Here is a 20,785-nt window from a genome sequence, read left to right as displayed (position 1 = left end):
CTGTTTTAGTCCCAGTTTTGATGTGGTCTATGTGGTTAGATATTTTAAAGTTCACTTTGTACCTTTTGTGGTGAATTCTTGTCTGATTCTTTTCTTGATGCTTTGCCTTTGACCAAGTTCCAGTTCAGATCTGTGGCGAGGCGAGCCTGTTCTGTAATAATGAATTAGCCAATACCAAAAAATACACCTCTCATTGAAACATGCAAAATGATATTTCAAGGTACTTGTGTCTATTTCCATGGAAACAAGCAGGTCCCCGGGCCACCTAATTCAGATCTGTGGAGAGGCGAGTTCGCTCACAATAATAATTTAGATTTTGAAGGTATTTTTGAGCAGTAAAAACAAAAACACCAAAATAAATACCAAAAATACCTCCATCCACATTGTAAGAAAAGTAATAACATTTCCATGGAGACAAGCAGGTCTCTGCTCTCTGGCTCTTTGAGGTCTCTGCTCTGTCTGGCTCTTTGAGGTCTCTTTCCTCTCTGGCTCTTTGAGGTCTCTTTCCTCTCTGGCTCTTTGAGGTCTCTGCTCTCTCTGGCTCTTTGAGGTCTCTGCTCTCTGGCTCTTTGAGGTCTCTGCTCTCTCTGGCTCTTTGAGGTCTCTGCTCTCTGGCTCTTTGAGGTCTCTGCTCTCTGGCTCTTTGAGGTCTCTGCTCTCTCTGGCTCTTTGAGGTCTCTGCTCTCTCTGGCTCTTTGAGGTCTCTGCTCTCTCTGGCTCTTTGAGGTCTCTGCTCTCTGGCTCTTTGAGGTCTCCTTCCTCTCTGCTACTAGAATAATATTATTTTGAAGTAACTTTACTCTTACTCGAGTAGTTTCTGGAGACTCGTCCATCTCTGGACAAACAGAAAAAGTCAAAAGACAAAAGTTTCATGAATAAGTTTAATTGTCCAAACGCCTAAAGCTCTACATTGGCTGCTACGGTTTAAAAATGAGCAAAAGTTCTGAAAAATACAATCTACATTTTTACAAAACATTCAAAAACAGAGAGTTGCATAAATTAGGCACAAAAACGAGAGAAAAGTCAAAACACACGAGACGTTTAAGGAGCAGCAGGAACGACTGAGGCCCACTGTGAGGCCCGCTGTGAGGCCCGCTGTGAGGCCCGCTGTGAGGCCCACTGTGAGGCCCGCTGTGAGGCCCGCTGTGAGGCCCACTGTGAGGCCCGCTGTGAGGCCCACTGTGAGGCCCAGACTGGACAACGCTGTGAGGCCCACTGTGAGGTCCACCTGCTCGTCTCCATGGAGACCTCATTCCTCTTTACAGAATGTTCCGCTCAAAGTCGTTTAACATTTTCCAGCTCAAAAAAACATTGAAAAAACAAAAGTCCAGATCAGCCTCACGACTCGACCTGACGTCACCAACTTCTCCATGGAGACAGATAATGCCACTGTGGAACATGTGCAGTAATAATATCTCCATGGAGACGTGTCAGACCCACCATCAGTAAAATTCCACAGTCCCACTTTAAAATGATTTCAGTTTTTGAGGTTCACATTTATTCACTTTTTAAATAATTTACAGATTTATTTTATTTATTTTTCAGAGTCAAATTTTAAGTCCATGGATTTTTAAATGAATGTATTATTATTATTATTATTATTATTATTATTATTATTATTATTAATATTTTATTTTATTTTTTAAATTTATTTTTATTTTTTTCAAGTTAAATTATTTGAAATCCACTGGCAAATATTGGATTACTACAAATGATTTCAAATATATGTAAACCCAGTGAATTAAAAGAGTCAGAAAGAGTCAAATAGTGAAGGAAAATCACCCGAACAGAAAAAGTGACTGTGATATTTTTGACTCTGGTGAAAATGAGGAGCTTCATTATCGACGTGTGAAGTTTTTTTATGAAAAATAAAAAGCACAAATACAAAAGAGTCACTGGAAAAATCTGAACAGATTCACACAAAACACAAGAACAGACACACACGAGTGTGAACAGACACACAAGTGTGAACACAGACACACACACGAGTGTGAACACACACACACACACACACACACGTGTGGACTGAGCTTTAAAGACACTGCACCTGATTTATATTTGTTTGAGCCAAATGTGTCTGTCCACCATAAACATACACAAGTACACACATACTGTAGAAGTACATATGTACTGCACAAGTACACACATACTGTAGAAGTACATATGTACTGCACAAGTACACACATACTGTAAAAGTACATATATACTGCACAAGTACACATATACTGTAGAGGTACATATACACATGCACATAGTATATATACTACAGAAATACACACATACTGTAGAAGTACATATATACTGCACAAGTACACACATACTGTAGAAGTACATATGTACTGCACAAGTACACATATACTGTAGAAGTACATATGTACTGCACAAGTACACATATACTGTAGAAGTACATATACACATGCACATAGTATATATACTACAGAAGTACACATATACTGTAGAAGTACATATGTACTGCACATACAAACATGTCGATATACGTCCACTGTTTTCTGTTTTGCATCTAGGAACTTATTGTCTGATAATCAGGAAGTGCGTGGTTAGCATGCTGGTTGTGAAAAGCTCTTATAAACTCATCCTGGTGAATAATGAGGACGGTCTGAGCCGTGACGACTCCTTCTGTTTTTAAAACCGTAAAATCAGGTGCAGCTTTTATCGTGTTTTTCACAAATATAAATGTAAATGTAAAGTTCCAGAATAGGCCTTTAGTAAAGATAAAAACACTGATGTGAACAAACATCATGTGACACAGAAATAAAGAAACACTACGGAACTTTACACAGATATGGCTCGTTCTACATGTACATCAGATATTCAGTTCCAGTATTAAAGGTGCATCATGTAACTTTTCTGGTGGAGGGTCCTGTACCTGCTCGTCTCCATGGAGATGTTATTGCTTTACCCAGAATGTTCCACAGTGTGGCATTCATCACATCTGTATTTTATTTATTACTTTAGGTGTTTCCAGGACAGTGACAACACCAGGCACAGGTCAGATCTATGGAGAGGCAAGCCCACTCACAGAAAGAATCCAAACAAGTTTAATGCCACACTGTGGAATATTCCTGGACAATGATTCTCCCCCAGCAGTAAAGTATAAAACACAGTAATAGTCTCAAGTAACTGTGGTTTACATGAAAAGTTCCAAGGTGTTGCTTTAGCAGAAGTGGCTCAGTGTAGAGAGCAGACGGAGCAGACAGAGAGCAGACAGAGAGCAGACAGAGAGCAGACAGAGAGCAGACAGAGCAGACAGACAGAGAGCAGACAGAGCAGACAGAGAGCAGACAGAGCAGACAGACAGAGAGCAGACAGAGAGCAGACAGAGCAGACAGAGAGCAGACAGAGCAGACAGAGAGCAGACAGAGCAGACAGACAGAGAGCAGACAGAGAGCAGACAGAGAGCAGACAGAGCAGACAGAGCAGACAGAGCAGACAGAGAGCAGACAGAGCAGACAGACAGAGAGCAGAGAGAGAGCAGACAGAGCAGACAGAGAGCAGACAGAGAGCAGACAGAGCAGACAGAGAGCAGACGGAGTGCAGACGGAGTGCAGACGGAGTGCAGACAGAGAGCAGACAGAGCAGACAGTGCAGTCAGTGGTTACACAAACAGTTCCTCTTTCGAAACATGACTTTGTCTGGCTCCATTTTGAGCCACAGTGTTTCATCATAGTTAAAGCTACAGTACGGGACATTCTGGAGGTGGCACGTCACCTGCATGATTCCATGGAAAGAGAAAGTTAAAGCTGCACTTCAGGACATTCTCCATGGAGACAGATACATTTTATGACACACAGTGGAATATTACAGCCAAAGGAACAACAAGAGGAGGCCACATGAGTCAGGTTTGTGGAGCTGCGAGCCCGTTCAGAGTAAGGACACATGTTTTTCTGTTTTGAGTCTAAAAAAAGTCACACACTGTTTCCCTGTGTAACTTTTCTGGTGGAGGATCTGCCAACCTGCCTATTTCCATGGAGATGCTTTTCCGCAGTACGGCATTAAATTTGTCCATCTCCATGAACACGAGGAGGTCACGAGGACAGTTACAGCTCAGATCTGTGGAGAGCCAAACCCCACACAGAGAATCCAAGTGTTTAAGGCATTTAGAAGAAAAAAAATAGAAACATGTGACAGTGTGAACGTGGAAAATAGATCAGTTTAATGCCAGACTGTGGAACATTTCAAGATAATAACATCTCTATGGAGACGAGCAGAAAAGTTACACAGTGAACCTTTAACTTCACTGTCTGTTCTGAAACGTTCCTGCTGCGTTTTTAGACTTTTTTAACATTTACAAAACACGACACGGTGAAGTAAAACATTTAAAATCTGGCTGAGGTTTTTCCACTTTGAAATCATCGGGTTTTGTGATTATTTATTGTCCAAAGTTGTCGGCAGCTTCTACAAAAGTGACCAAAGAACTTCTGTTATTGGAAAAATCACAGAACATTTCCAAACCAGGACATTAAAAAAAATCACTGGATCCGTTTTGAATCTCAGTCCATGAGATTTTCTTGTCCTGAATCACAGACTTTGTGTTTGTTTAAAGGGATTTTCAGATGTTTCATTTTTAGTCTTTTGTTGGCGGCAGCGCGGGGAGAAGGTCACACAAAGAAAACACAAATATCAACTTAAAATGAGCTCAAAGTATCAGTGTTTTGATTTATTAAACTATTTCCAGTCCAAGATAAATATTGAGAGTGGAACCGTTTTGACCAGGACAGACGCTCTTTGTTTTACAGTGTGTGACTTTGGCTCACTTCTTCTTCTTCTTCTTCTTCTTCTTCACCGCCGTCGTTAAACGGACGTCTCCGACTGGAGTCTCATGACGAACTTGTGCGATTTGGGGTCGATAAACTCCTCCCCCAGGCGCAGGAAGGGGAGCGGCGTAACCGTGACGACCAGAGAAAAGTCCAGGCGCCGTAAAGCGAAGACCAGACCTCGCCTCAGCGCCGACGTGACGGGCTCCTCGCTCACCAGAGTCCACTGACGCCCCCTGTCGCTCTGCGGCTGGTACTGCAGCGTGGGGCCCGGCGTCAGGTAACGCTCGAGAAAAGCCTGAGGGACAGAAACGAGGAATGACGATGAAAACCCGAGGATTTAAAGACACAGTATGGAACTTTTTATGCACAATCCCAAAAATGACTGTGGTCACGTTTGGAGCAAGATTCACAAGTGCAAATGTAATTATAACTAAAGTCACACGGGAACTTTAAGAGAAATAATAATAATAATAATAATAATAATGAACCTACTGCACACTGAAGATCACACACACGCACCCACACACACACACACACACACACACCCACACACACACACACCCCACACACACACGGAATAGACACAAAGTACAACCTCTAACATGGAACAGCACAGTGTCTAAATAAAGATGTTTTTATTATCATGGTATTGAAATCAGTTCTGAATATTGAGTTTTAGGATCGAAATTGAGTGAAGTTTTAGTTTTAGTTTGACGACACGAGTTCTTGGTCTTGTATTTGGAATAAAACTGATGTGTCTCTTTCACACGTTTGTTTCATAACAGAGTCGACCTGCGGCTCACGGTTCACTCTATGAAAAGACGATTGGCCCTTTCTGTCACAAGAGAACACTGAATAAAAGTATAAAAGTATAAATGTATAAATGTGTTTACGGGACTAAGACGACTCAATATGTTGCATGTTTTCATCTCATGATTGTTTAAAATCTGCTGCACTAGAACTGAAACGGGAACAAACTTTTGGTTATTTTGCTTCTAAAAATGGAGGACGTGAAAAACTGGAGCCGCTGCAGCATTTTAATAATGTGGAGATGAACATTTATAATAAACCTGCTCCTGTTTTGATGTTTTAAATGAACCTGTGCAGGTGTGTGTTTGTTTGTTTTTGTTTGTTTGTTTGTTTTTGTTTGTTTTCTTCTGTATTTGAACAGGCCTCATAAAAAAAGAGTCTGGTCTCATTTGACTCTCTGGACAAATACAGACAAATGAAATGAAATCTAAATGTACGATATTCTGAAGTGTGGTTTTAACTTTCTGTTTCCATAGAATCACCTCCAGAAAGTTCCAAACTATAACTTTAAGTCTCCATGTTTTGACTAAATGTTTCTTTTTTGTGCGTCAGACACACACGAGCTGCTCAGGGACATGACACGTTCAGTGTTGTTTTCTCCATCTTAAGTGGATGTTTAGCGCCACCTTTTGGAGTCGAGCTGAAATGACCTGAGATTGAGATGAAAGTGAAAGATTCTGTGTGACTCAAACAGAATCACACAAAATCACACAAAATCACACGGAATCACACAAAATCACACGGAATCACACGGAATCACACAGAATCACACAAAATCACACGGAATCACACGGAATCACACAGAATCACACAAAATCACACGGAATCACACTGAATCACACGTTCTCTGACCTTGGGCGTCATGTTGTGTGTGATGCAGAACTGCAGGTGTGTGAGGATGCTCTCCATGCTGTGGAACGCCTGCTGTTTGGTCGTCCTCAGATACTTCTGCATGGCCCGGGCCATCGGGGCAAAGATGGCCTGAGCCGCCTCCCGAGGATCCATCACCTCTCTGGGATGTTTGGGAGAAGATGAAGACTCGCCCTCCTGGAGCCTCCGGATGTGAGTGAACGCCTCCTCCACAGCCACGACCAGTCTGAGGGACAGAGGACGAGGGGACAGTTTAGAGTCTGTGACCCTTTAGTTCATTTCATTTAATGTCTCTGTATTTGTCCAATGACCAGACTCTTCATGAGGCCTGTTCACACACAGAACAACACAAACAAAAACACACACACAAAAACAAACAAACAAACACACAAACACACAAAAACAAACAAATGTGACTGGACTAAACAGAAGAGAAAAGAAAATTCATCTTGAACCAAAAAAGAACCAAAAACTACTGAAACAGTAGGAATGAACCGATCCAGCTTTTCTGCTCTGATACCGATTCCGATACTATGGATTTGAGTATCTGCTGATTGTGTGTATTGTGTAAACTTTATTTTCAAAAAACTAAAAATACTGTACAGCTTTGTACAAACAGAAGTTCAAATGTTCTGAGACACGACAACAGTAAATATCAGGACATCGGCTGGACCGATATTTAGACGCCGATATTCGATCCCAGTGTTGGTTTTGGTGCGTCTCCAGAGACAGAGCACGTTCACTGAACATATATATATATATATATATATATATATAGTTAATTCTGGTCTGACCTGGCCTTGCGTTTGCGGACCCTCCTCTCCATCTCCGCCTCTTCATAATAAAACTCGTTGTGTGAATTGTCTCGTCTCCGAGCGGCGGCGGCGATCATGGCTCTGGACTGACCGCCCGAGTTGTTTGTGGGGTTTTCTGTAGAAGAATCAGAATCAGGACACACAGAATCATAAGTGTGTGCGTGAGACGAGCTGTGTACCGTCGATGGAGTAAACCTTGAAGCCGCTCATCTTCTTGCTCAGGATGGACTTGGGGAGGTTGATGGAGGCGGGGTTATACACGGGGAAGTCGCTGTAGTATCGATCCAGGATCCAGACCGCAGCTCTCTGGATACTGAGCCACAGAACAGACAAATATTTAGAATAAAAATGGAAAAAGAAAATCTAATTTTCATCAATCTCAGTCGCCACATTTCAAACGGTTTTGTTAATTAAAAATGTATTTTTAAAATCTCAATATACAAAACAAATCATTCTTTGATAAGAGAGATAATGCTGTCAAAGTTATTATTTCCATTAATTGCTCAAAATATGCTCAAATACTCAAAATATACTTAAATATGCTCATCTGTTCAAATATTATCAAAATATATTCAAATATGTTCAAAATATCCTGAAAATATACTCAAATATGTTCAAATATGATCACAATATGCTTAAAATATTCTCAAAGTATGCTCAAAATATCTTCAAAATATCCTCAAAATAACCTCATAATATGTTCAAAATATACTCAAACATGCTCCAAAATATTCTCAAAATAAGATCAAATACTGTTAATCGTGTATAACACAAATCACCACAGCGACGTGTAAACAAACAGCTGCTCTGAGTAGAACGAAGAGACAAACTTCATCTAAAACACTGAACTCATTTAAGCCGTTTATTCACAGAACATGTTTTTCACATTCAGCGGTTTGTTGCCGTGGTAACAGTGTTAACAGCAGCTTTAACACAGTGGAGCGTGTTAATACTTGGGCTCCTCGTTTGACGCTCTCGCGCTCACCTGAGATGTCCCACGTTGTAGCTCTTGCTCGCTCCGTCGCTGCTCCTCACGACTTTGAGGCAGAACGCCGGCTGCAGGTGCCTGATCTCCAGCAGAACCAGGGCCAGATACTTGATGAAGAGGAGCGCGTCTACGAGGGAGGCGGCGTACTCCACGATGCCCCTGTAATCCCTCTCTCTCGGCTCCAGGACTCGCACGCCGTAGAACAACCAGTACGACGCCACGAACAGAAACACCAGCGCCATCAGGAGGCACCGGAAAACAAAAAACCTCGGTAACGTGGCACGGGGAGGACGAAAGAACAGCGCCCAGGACGAAATGAGAAGGACGAGGAGTTTGAACGCCAGAGAGACGTACAAACCTTCGCACGGGGTCCCGCACGCCTCTAAACTGTCCCGCCACAAAACCTGAGGGAGGATGAGGAACGCCAGAGGAGTGAGGAAGGCGAAGAAGCTGAGGAACCCGGCCAAAACGGGAAACAGGAAGCGCTTGCACTCCAAAGGCGCCGTCTCCTCCAGATCTTTGGAAACACGAGTCAGATCCTCGTTGGAGATGCTGTGTTCAGAGGTTCCCGTGACGACGGTGGTGGTCTCGCCCCAGTTATCGTCCTAGACAAGAAACACACGCCCGGTCAGAACACTGGACACACTATTTACATTTTAGATACAAATAGATAAATATATGAAGTCAAATCAATCGACTGAACCAGGAGCCGTTTAATCAGTGTCTGATAAATCCTGATGTATTTGGAGAAACTTTGATTTATGTCTTTTTATAATCAAATCCTGCCTTTTATAAACATTTATATTTATAAAGTTTATGTTCCAAATACTTTTTCACAGTTGGAGGAAACACCACCAGTGTCACGAAACATTTCAAACTAGATTTTGACTCTCGATACTGATTCCAATACCACAATAAAGATAAAAATGATCCTTTTTTCATAACAGAATGTCATTTTCAGATACAAAATAATATTACCAGTACTTTCCTCTTATATTTATTCTGATGAAGCTCAAAATGACACAAACTGTTGAGAAAAGCTCAGTGTCCTGTGAGTTTTTGCAGTATCGATTTTCACAGTTTTTTGTTTTTTTTTTCTTGCGGAGGAGGAAGGTCTGAGGACAGGGGGCGCTCTGGGACACTTCTCCATTTGTTTGTTTCTGTTTCGTTGTTGATTTTTTGTCTTTCTGTTGGTTAAATCTCATGTTCAGCCCAAAAAGGCGACGCTGCTGCTGTGATTTGGGGCTTTACAAAAATAAATTTAACTGAATTGTTCTATTTTAGTATCAATTAGTTTCTGATTTTCTGTATTTCTGACAACCCCAAACACGACTAGAAACACACTGAGAACCTCCAGTGCAGAAGATGTTTGTTTCTTTCACAAAACCCCAGATCAAAGTAAATAAAAGTGTCTGTGAACGTTACTGTCACATCTGCACAATGACTTTTCCAAAACGCATGAATCGAATGTTCTGATCATAGTTTATATAAATGAAAACAGTTAAACAGGAAGTGATCAAGGCTGTGCTTCCACTTCATGTTCCGTGTATAATCTGTGTCCTCTCTCTGTCTCCTCTGTGTCCTCTCTGTGTCCTCTCTGTCTCCTCTGTGTCCTCTCTGTGTCCTCTCTGTGTCCTCTCTGTGTCCTCTGTCCTCTCTCTGTCTCTGTCCTTCAGACTCATTCTGGTCTTAAATGTTCGTATTAACCCTCTACATGATCCTGGGTTTTTTTGTTTTTTTTTTTAGTTATTTTGGGTTTATTTTTTAAAGTTTTTCTTCAATTTTTTATTTATTTTTTATTTTTTTAGTTCTTTTGAGTTTTGTTTGTTTTTTGTTATTTTTAGTTTATTTTTTATTTATTTTTTGTTATTTTGAGTTTTGTTTTTTTTGTTGTTATTTTTATTCTATATATTTGTTTTAGTTATTTAGTGGTTGTTTTTTTTTAGTTATTTTGAGTAGGGTTTATTTTTATTTTATTTTGAGTTTTATTTTTATTTATTTATTTTTTGTTATTTTGAGTTTGTTTTGTTTTTTAAATCTGTGTCCTCTCTCTTCCTCTTCCTCCTCCTCCTCCTCCTCCTCCTCCTCCTCCTCCTCCTCCTCCTCCGTGGTTGAGTCTGTTTAAATGGTCTAAAGTGCTGAGCTCACAGGCTGAACGCTGCACATTCCCGTGAGGCTCAGTTCGTGTCCTTGGCTCCTCAAAACATAAATATTGTGGTTTAAATGAAGTTGACATTTCTGAGGGTCTTATAGTGTTTAGACTGGACACACGGCTTCAGAAAACTCACGGCAAATGTAAAGACGTAAACTACGAGACGACGTTTATAAGAGAATAAAGACGCTCAAAGACGCTTCATTTGGTTTGAAACGTCCCTGGAGACTGAAGGACGACAGACGTCTCTGTAAACACGACCCACATTTGACCTGGATCAAACACTGACACGATTAAAGCTTCATGTATAAACTCAAACCGTCCCTGACCCTGTCGTCTCGGCCCGACTCGTCCAGCAGAGGGTCTCCCGGGGAGTGGACGCTCATGGACTTGTCTCCCGGGGTGTGGATCGTCACAGATTTGTCCCCGCGGCTGCTTCCATCTCGACTTTTGGAGCGATGTCGGTCCCGTCGATCCCTGACAAAGAGTTTAATCAATAAAACAGAACTCACCCCTGTCACATTCACAAAAAGATCTAAAAATACTGAATCAGTTTGAAAAATAAACCTGCAGGTTCCAGAGTCTGAGACTGAAGGATGTTTAAAATATTATTCTCATTACTCATGAACATGATGATACTGCCATTTTTAAGCCAGATGCCCTTCCACATCACTGTGAGTCCCTCTGGAAGAAGTTTAACCTTTAACCTGAAGAACTCTGCAAATTTATAATGAAAGAGTAAAAGTGCTTTTCATTTAATGGTTTTATTTTATGAAACTTAAACTGACTCTTCACTCTGTTTTATGTCTCTGCTCTGGTATCGGTTGATATCGAGTATCGGCCGTAGGGATTGAACGATATACGATAATGTCACTAATCGTGATCAAAAAGCTCCACGATTAATCATTCGTGGCATTTTTTAATACTCGTGATAATCGTCTTTACGGCTCCAGACTGACTCATGTTTCAGTTTCATACAGTGTTTAGACGTTAGTTCTGGTGTTTGTCCACAAGGGGGCGCTCTATCATAACAGTTAAACTTGTATCTTCTGTGTCTGTGGCTCATGGCTCGTGGGCAGTGGATCCTGATCCCAGTGACTCCACACATTTATATCCTCCACTCAAGAAGGTGAAGTCTGATGTGTGGAATTATTATGGATTTGAAAAACAAGAGCAACAAGATGAGCCACCGATCTGCAGAGTCTGAAGGAGAAAAGGTACGGCTCAGAGGACAAACACGAGCGACACACACGAGCGACGCACAGACACATTTATGACACAAACATCTGCATCGTTTGACAAACTTGAGCCAAAAATCTCCATCGTGAGAAACATGAGAAATGAACTATTGACTGTAGTTTGTGTTTGGATTTGTCTGAATAATGGAACGTGTTTGTGTCGCTAGGTTAGCGCTAGCAGAATAGCATTTTACACAACTGATGCCGCGTGTCCTTTATCGTGTCCTTTTTCATGTCCGTTATGTCCTTTATCGTGTCCTTTATTGTGTCCTTTATCATGTCCTTTATGTCCTTTATGTCCTTTATCGTGTCTTTTATCGTGTCCTTTATCATGTCCTTTATCATGTCCTTTATTGTGTCCTTTATCATGTCCTTTATCGTGTCCTTTATGTCCTTTTCTGTTTTTTTCTCAGGTTGGTTCATGTGTTTTTTTATTTTCTAGAATAATATAATTGACACATTTATGTTTCTTTCATTTTTCTTTTCACTTGCAGCTCAAACAGTAAATGTGACGCTCAGACTCCTGTAAATTGTCTGGTGATTGAGGTTTTAGTGAAAAACTGTAAATTTTGGTTTAATAATTATCGTGATAATATTGTTAATTGCAAATATTATAATAAATATCGCCCCATATTTAAATCTACAGTATCAGAACTTAAATGTTTACAACTCGACAGTTGACAAATTGAACATTACTAAAGAGCTAAAAGTCCATTCTTCCCCTCTCTTCCTCTCACCTGTGTTTCCGGGAGCTCCGGGAATGGGAGGATTTGTAGGAATACCCGGAATACTGCGACTCGTTGTCCATGATGAGTGTGGGTCTGGAGTGGGCCGTCGGAGCCCCCCCTGCGCCCCCCTGGAGGGCCCCCTTTCTCTCCGACAGAGACGAGGAGATGAACAGAGGCAGAGCCAGAACTTTACTGCCCAAAGAATCTATGATGGAAACAGAGGAGGAGGAGCAAGGGCTGATGGGTAAAAGGACGAAGGGCGGGAAGAGGCTCCAGCCTGAAAAACAGAAACAAAACAGAGAAGATTCAAACGTTTAGTTATTTAAAGGAGCTTCATTAGTCTCTAAGTCGACACTGAAGAAAAACATCTTCAAACTGTTGTGTTCAGATGTTTCTCCATGTTCCACAGTGAAGCTTTAAACAGACGTGTTCAATCTGTTTAGATGTTTCTCCTGTTTCAGTCGTTTCTTCTCGTTGAGTCTCTGAAATTTTATTTGGACTGATTCATGTTTGAGTTTAATCTTTAATTCACTATTTTCATGACGCCATTTTACTGTGACACGCCCACTGTGACACGCCCACTGTGACGTCCGCTCTTCCTTCTCCAGTTTTATTTTCTTAATCGTTGATACTCGTAGGATTCTGCAGCGTCGCGTCGTCATTTTGCTCTAAATTCTTAAAAAGTGCTGCTCTAGTGTGACGTGCCTCTGTCCATAGGGGGCGCTACAGCATGAGGCGCTTTAGTGTGATGACGTTTACGGCGACGTCAGCTCCAACAGCTGCTTGAAAATGAACTTGAAATCCGCTGGAGTGTTTCTTTTATGAAGTGTTTTTAGATGAATATTGTGATTTAAAATGTGTAAAACAGAATGATCCACAGAGATGAGAACTATAGAGACTCAAGCTCAACAGGTCTGGTTTAATTGATTTTAAAAACACTCAGAAGCGTCGAGAGAGAGAAGAGTGAAATATAAACTGATCCAAGAGTCCCATGTATTTCAGAGCAGTTGGTTGTGTAACCAGCAGGTGTCGCTGTGGCTCATGTTCTTCACTGTTTGTCCTGCAGGTGTCGCTGTGGCTCATGTTCTTCACTGTTCTGCTCTAAACGGCGCCTCATCTCCTTCGCTCTGACATAATGGCGACATAATGGCGGACATATTGGATTACTGTGTTTTCTCCTAAACTCGTTTGGCCTCGTCTCACGTTCTCCTCCGCGCCTCTGTCGTCTCCGGGGAAACGGGGGCCCCGGCGCCGCCCTCGTCCAATCGCACGGCTCGTCTTTAGCGTGGGATCAGGACAGAGGCCGTGATGGATGTGGAGGCGTCAGACGAGATAAAGAGAGGGGCGGAGCTACACACAGGGGCGGAGCTTAGGCACTTTCACTGTTTGAAATGTGGAGCGAGGAGTTCAACAGGGCACAAGAAGAGCCACAAGAGCCACAAGAGCCACAAGAGTCAGACTGAGAGCCAAAAGAGTCAGACAGAGAGCCAAAAGAGTCAGACGGAGCCAAAAGAGTCAGACGGAGCCAAAAGAGTCAGACGGAGCCAAAAGAGTCAGACAGAGAGCCAAAAGAGTCAGACGGAGCCAAAAGAGTCAGACGGAGCCAAAAGAGTCAGACAGAGAGCCAAAAGAGTCAGACGGAGCCAAAAGAGCGTTCAATCAGATTTGTTGTTTTCAGTGACGAGCTCATTGGTCACTTTTCCCTCAGTTTCGTGCAGAATCCTTCATGTTTTTCAGTCAGTATTTTTTCTTTTTCCTCTTTTTATTTTATAAAATATTTGTTTTGATAGAGACGAACCACGAACCAATCACATCAGTGACCAGACTCTGACCAGACTCACATCAGTGACCAGACTCTGACCAGACTCACATCAGTCTGCAGTAAACACAATGTCACTCTGTGCGGCTCAAACTTTCTCACATGAGTTTAATCAAAAAGTCGAGCGTCAACAACAAAAAACCCTCAAATTTAACACAAAGACACAAAAGAAACAACACAACAGAAACGACACCACAGGGGGCGCTGTGGTCTACTGATGAACCTCAACAGGCTCATCTCTGAGAAAAGCTTTTCAGAGCCACAGAGCCAGAGAGCCACAGAGCCTCAGAGCCCTGATAATATAATTTACCACTGAATAAATAAACAGTCGAGTCTCAGACGAGAAGATTCAGTTTGAAACGACGAGTCTCCAAAACAGAAACGTTCAGATCTTTAACAAACGGAATGTGGATTTCATTTATTTATGTTTTTGTTGTTTTGTTTCTCATCCAATCACAAAACAGAATGAGCCTCACGTTTGAGTTTCCAGATTCCACACGTAGAGTCTGTGATAAAGTGTCGTGTCCTCGGCGTCCGAGCCCGGGGCGTCCCGGTCCCTTCAAGAGTAAAACTTACAGCGTTTGTTTGTTGAATTCAGTTCAAGTTTATTTCTGTTGCACTTTTAAACGACTCGACCAAAGTTTCACATAAAACATCATATTTACAGATTGTTTCCAGATTCTGTTTCGACCTGAGGCTTTAAACTTCAGAGCAGAAAACGACAGTTTCTCAGAGGAGCAAATTCTGACAAAACATTCAAAACTGGAAATAAAACATTTACCAAGACCTGAAGCAGCAGCTTCCTCCTGAAACAAAGTCACTTTAGGCACAAACGAGACACTTCTGGTCTTAAACTGGACACGACCCGTCCATCATCAGAGACAAACCCAGGACACGTGACCAGAGTCTGACCAGAGTCTGACCAGAGTGTGACCAGAGTCTTCAGGGGTCGGTGGAGAAGCTGCTCAGTTTGACCCATAATGCCTCATGTTCACTCTGTTCCTCTGTTTAACCTCAGTGACCACACCCACAGTCTGGGGGTGTGGTGAAACATGATCTGACCACACCCACAGTCTGGGGGTGTGGTCAGATCATGTTTCATCTTCTTCCTGTTTCCTAAAACTGAACTTTGACCTTTTAAATCAGCCACAGTCACTTCAGACAAATGAAAAATCTGCTCCTTTTCACTGATTCAGAGCATCTTCAAACACTTAGCATTAGCAGCATTAGCAGTAGCAGCATTAGCATTAGCAGCATTAGCAGTATTAGCATTAGCAGTAGCGTTCATGATCCTGTGGCGTCTTTCTTAAAGTCTTTTGTTCTTTTGTTCTTCTCACTCTGAGCTCGTCCTACAGGTTATTTTTGAATCTCTTGACCCTTTTTCTTTTGTGAGAGAAAATAACAGACCCCAGAGGCTTTTTCAGAAGAAAAGGATAAAAAAAGAAGTTTGTGAACAGCTCTGAGCTGCAGCAGAGACAGAGAGACAGAGACACAGAGACACAGAGAGAGACAGAGACACAGAGAGACAGAAACACAGACAGAGAGACAGAGAGACAGAGAGACACAGAGACAGAAACACAGAGAGACAGAAACACAGACAGAGAGACAGAGAGACAGAGAGAGACAGAGAGACAGAACACAGAGAGACAGAGACACAGAGACACAGAGAGAGACAGAGACACAGAACACAGAGAGACAGAGACAGAGAGACACAGAGACAGAAACACAGAGAGACAGAAACACAGACAGAGAGACACAGACAGAGAGACAGAGAGACACAGAGAGACAGAGAGACAGAGAGACAGAGAGAGACAGAGACACAGACGACATGATCTCCAGCCCTGATGCGGCGCCCCCATGTGTCCTTAGTGAGTCAGAGCGAACAGGAGCATCTCTTTAAATCTCTTTAAATCGATTTTGTATTTGTTTTCAGACGATCTTTAAACTTGTCTGTTTGCTCGTGTGTGGATTGTGTTACCAGGGAAACTGCTGAACATTCCACCATAGAGATACATGCAGAGCACCCCAGAGTGATGTGACGGCAGAGTGTAAATACAGAGGTGCGAGATGGAGACAGAACGATATATTTGTTGGCCGATATTTGCACTTTTTAACATATGGGATATCGACCTTAAATCTTCAGAGAATAAAACACGAATAAAACACGAATAAAACACGAATAAAACATGTATAAAACTGTATTTAAGCAAAAAGAAAACAAAATGTGACAGTTTTCTTCTGGGTCTGTGGTCAAAGTGGCTCTGGGTGATTTTTTATCAAAACTGGATAAAAGTGAAGTTCTGGAGATGCGACGTTATGAAACCAGAGCCGCTCAAACTGGTCAGAGTTTTGATCATGTTCTAGTTGTTTTTTCTGACTCTGCAGTTGTTTCTTTTATGAAGTCGTCTCAAAGTCCAAGTGTCTCCTTTAAGTTTATAAAGTTTGTGCCAAACTCAAACCTCAACTGGGACTTTTCAGGCACATTTTGTTTAAGTTGAGACGAGGCTCAAACAAAGATCTGTGTTTGTGTCGTTATCACAGAGAGCGCTCGGGCCGTCTGCAGCCGCCATTTTGAACCATTCAGTTTGAGAAAATCACAGACGTGTCGTATAAAACACTGTATCTGTCGCATTAATGTGACGACTAAACTCAGCTCTGGTCTCTTGTGGAAAATACTTAAAAACTCATCAGGGTGAAAACTTGAGACGCTCTGAATGAAAAAGGTCAGTGAGGAGAAACTGAAACTGTGAAACTGTTTAAAATGGACTCATTCTGTTTTAAACACCCACTGCATTAAAACAAAAAGAGTGTTTTTATTGGACGTTCACTTTAAGACGTCACATGAAAAACACTGACACCTGCATCACACTCTCTCTGTTCATGTTTGGATCCGTCTCTGGGGCTGGGAATAGTATCGGGAATCAGATATGAATCGATTCTGAGGTTAGTGTCTAAACTAGATCCTCATTTTTCACCATGATTTTCACCATGATTCTCCCAAATCAATCCCAAAAACACGGAGGAGACACTGATCTAGTGTTTTTTACCTTGGGTTTAAGTATCGGCCGATCCCCGATATCGACCGATACTGAAAATATCATTTATGTCGTTTAAAAACAGTTTGGTAAAATGAGCCACATGTGTTTTGTAAATGTTTACGATTTAAAGAAGCTACAGAAACATTTAAACAAAACCAACCACGTGAAGAGCAACACGGGACATGGACCGGCCCAGTGCGGACCGGCCCAGTGTGGACCGGCCCAGTGTGGACAGAAACGATATGGAACCAACCGATATGAGAGCCATTAAACTGTTCAATATCGGCTCCAGTATCTGATCCCAGTATCGTATCGGCGCCTCCTGCTCCAGACACATTTCTGTTGTCGTCCCATAAAAACTCATCATCTAAATAACACGATTAATCGACTGAACGATGAAAGGCCCACAGCCCTGGTCAGAGGATCATGTGACCGACGCCGCAGGTTTTGGGCCCAGGAGTCGAACCTGGAACCTTCTCACTGTGAGGTGAGACTGTGCCACCGTGTTCTGAAGCACAGAGTTATAGAGTCATCAGAAACATCAGACACATCAGACACATCTGAAACGGCGTTGAAAGAGTTTGCAGGTTGAAACACGTTCAGTGAATATTATTAAAACAGGCCTGAGCCAAAACGCCATCGATATTTATGACCTGTCAACGTAATCGTTTAGAATCATTAACCGCCGCCACTCAACACGGGCGTTTAAAGAGACGATCAGCTTCAGTGTTCAACTTTCACATCCAAATAATAACAGACCAAAGAAAGAAAGAAACGAACACGAGTGAACGAGCGAGGACGACACGTTTAAGTCTCAGTTTAGACGAGATAACGGAGCCAGAACATGAAACATTCAGCTCCATTTCCTGAGCATTTAGTCCCTGGGCGGAGAAAAGACTCTTAGTACTTAGTGTGTTTGTGTTTTACTGCACAAACGGGACACACACACAAACACACACACACACACACACCCCGCACACCACATGTTCATCTGCAGCTGACGCCATAAAGACGTTTGAATATGAACTCGACATAATTCACTCTGTAGATTCACCTCAGGCCTGAGAAAAGACACGATTTAAAGAAATAAAACCATGAGAACAGAACAGAAAGTACAACACCGTGAATGTGGAACAGAGTCTAAAGAAACGGAATCGGGATCAGCATCGAGTTGGATCTAACACGACTCCACACACCACAACTGAACCAGACAACGAGAAAACAAAGACTTTCTCCAGCTCAGAAAACACATTTTATACTAAAAACATTTAAAAAGTGAAACATATCGACCAAAACAAACAGAATTCAGCAGAAACACGGCAGAAACACGGCAGAAACACGGCAGAAACACGGCAGAAACACGGCAGAACGGCCCTCCACAGACTGAGCCGTTTGTGTCACTGCAGAGGAAACACCTGAGCTTCACCTTAAACTCGTGGACCCCGAGCTTCACCTTAAACTCGTGGACCCCGAGCTTCACCTTAAACTCGTGGACCCCGAGCTTCACCTTAAACTCGTGGACCCCGAGCTTCACCTTAAACTCGTGGACCCCGAGCTTCACCTTAAACTCGTGGACCCCGAGCTTCACCTTAAACTCGTGGACCCCGAGCTTCACCTTAAACTCACGGACCCTGAGCTTCACCTTAAACTCACGGACCCTGAGCTTCACCTTAAACTCACGGACCCTGAGCTTCACCTTAAACTCGTGGACCCGGAGCTTCACCTTAAACTCGTGGACCCCGAGCTTCACCTTAAACTCGTGGACCCTGAGCTTCACCTTAAACTCACGGACCCTGAGCTTCACCTTAAACTCACGGACCCTGAGCTTCACCTTAAACTCGTGGACCCCGAGCTTCACCTTAAACTCGTGGACCCTGAGCTCGTCTCGTGTCTGAGGCGTTGACTCTGAAACAGACGGACCAGGTTCACTAAACATCAAACTTTAATGAGATGAGATCATTGGAGCTCGAGCAGTTTGGACTTTACAGAAAGAAGACGAGTCAAAACAGACACACAACACGACACACAACACGACACACAACACGACACACAACATGATACACAACATGAGGAATAACAGGACAATGAGACACTGTCTGGACCCACTGGTGATGGGACTTTCGACTCTTTTATGGGATCCGACTCTTTTGGCTCTTTTCATTTCAAAGAGCCGTTCCAAAGTCTGGCTCTTTTCTCTTTATTTATGACAGGAGCCAAAATGAGACTCATTTAACAACAAACTAAGAGAGACAAGACCAAGGCCCAGATGAGTTTAAAATGATTCAACCTGAAAGTTTCATCTTTGGAACGAAACAGAATCTAAATTAAAAAGTGATACAATATTTTAAACAAACTGATCCTTTAACTGTTCTAATGGTTTGTTTTTGTGCACATCTCACTCTCTGCTTCATGTGTTTGTTTAGTTTAATATAAAAAAACACACATTTGTAAGAAAAGAGTCGGCTCCAGAGCAGACTCGTTCACGAACGTCTCGTCTCCTGCTGTTTTGAAAAACACAAATGAACTCGGTCTTTTCTTCAGCCTCACGTCTCCAAACGGAAGAGCAAATGAATGGAGCCACTGGAAACCCCGAGGAACGAGTCAAAATGTCCCGTACTCACAACAAACACGCGCTGTAGTGTGTGTGCAGATGAATACACACAAATAAACACAAATAAACACACACAAACACAAATAAACACACACAAACACACTGAGGACGGTCTGAGCTGATCTCAACAGCGACGTGGCCTCGACAGTAACAACAAAAGCCTCTAAACTTCCCGATGATTTGAAAAAGGCGACCCTCTTTCGACTATTGTTCGTGGAAACTGGAGCGCACCAAACACAGCGCTCCTTTACGCACGGTTACGCACGGTTACGCACGGCCCAAACCGCGTGAAACTAACGCTTAAAACGGAATTAATGCACTTACTTATTTCAGATCGTCCATCCAGGTATTTTCTCCTCACTTTCCACTTTCCACTGAAGCGTCGCAGCGCAGACCCCGCCCCCGACGCGCCGTGGCCCCGCCCCGAAGGCCTCCCCCCGAGGACCTCCCCCCACAGGCCTCCCCCCGAGGACCTCCCCCCACAGGCCTCCCCCCGAGGACCTCCTCCCGGGACAGAGGAGCAGAGATGGAACAGTCTGGACACGACATTAAACTGGACTTTCTGTTTTCTCACCTGCCTCAGCACAAGAGCCACAAGAGCCACAAGAGCCACAGGAGCCACAGGAGCCACAGGAGCCACAGGAGCCACAGGAGCCACAGGAGCCACAGCACCAGTGTCTTTTTCTCTGATTCTGTGTCGTGTTTCTTCAGATTTTTATAAAAGTAACTGTAATCTGAACATCACCAGATGAAAGAGTAAAAGTACCAGATTACAGTTACTCTCAGTGAGTATTCTGAGTACTCTGTTCTTTCCAACTGAATCAAACAAAACACAAAATACAACAAGAGAATTTAAAGACACACTATGGAACTTTTCTGTAGGGAGAGTCCATCACCATCTGTGTCCACTCTGTCTCCAAACCAGGAGGAGGAGGAGC

The 20,785-nt window shown here is 42.6% G+C and overlaps 1 protein-coding gene across 1 annotated transcript; it reads right to left on the bottom strand.

Annotated features, from left to right (window-relative positions):
• Positions 1 to 1,665: 1,665 nt before the first annotated feature.
• Positions 1,666 to 20,245, bottom strand: LOC117385303 (vang-like protein 2). Its single transcript, XM_033982600.2, has 8 exons — positions 20,172 to 20,245; positions 12,389 to 12,656; positions 10,743 to 10,890; positions 8,259 to 8,866; positions 7,453 to 7,586; positions 7,253 to 7,388; positions 6,441 to 6,684; positions 1,666 to 5,073 (listed from the first exon to the last, which is right to left on the bottom strand). The coding sequence occupies exons 2-8, from the start codon at positions 12,457 to 12,459 to the stop codon at positions 4,813 to 4,815; spliced, it is 1,602 nt and encodes a 533-aa protein (XP_033838491.1). The 5' UTR covers positions 12,460 to 12,656; positions 20,172 to 20,245; the 3' UTR covers positions 1,666 to 4,812.
• Positions 20,246 to 20,785: the final 540 nt, after the last annotated feature.

The sequence above is a fragment of the Periophthalmus magnuspinnatus genome, chromosome 17 (assembly GCF_009829125.3).
Source record: "Periophthalmus magnuspinnatus isolate fPerMag1 chromosome 17, fPerMag1.2.pri, whole genome shotgun sequence".
NCBI lineage: Eukaryota > Metazoa > Chordata > Actinopteri > Gobiiformes > Gobiidae > Periophthalmus > Periophthalmus magnuspinnatus.
The sequence above is the reverse complement of the archived record's forward strand: the minus strand, read 5'-3'. Positions and strand labels throughout refer to the sequence as shown.

Bases quoted from the DNA above. Each gene is read 5' to 3' on its own strand.
- LOC117385303 (XM_033982600.2), bottom strand. From the start codon at position 12,459: ATGGACAACGAGTCGCAGTATTCCGGGTATTCCTACAAATCCTCCCAT. The intron at 7,587-8,258 runs GTGAGCGCGAGA...TCTGTGGCTCAG, and splicing joins TACAACGTGGGACATCTCAG to TATCCAGAGAGCTGCGGTCT. The intron at 6,685-7,252 runs GTCAGACCAGAA...TCTGTCCCTCAG, and splicing joins GTCCGCAAACGCAAGGCCAG to ACTGGTCGTGGCTGTGGAGG.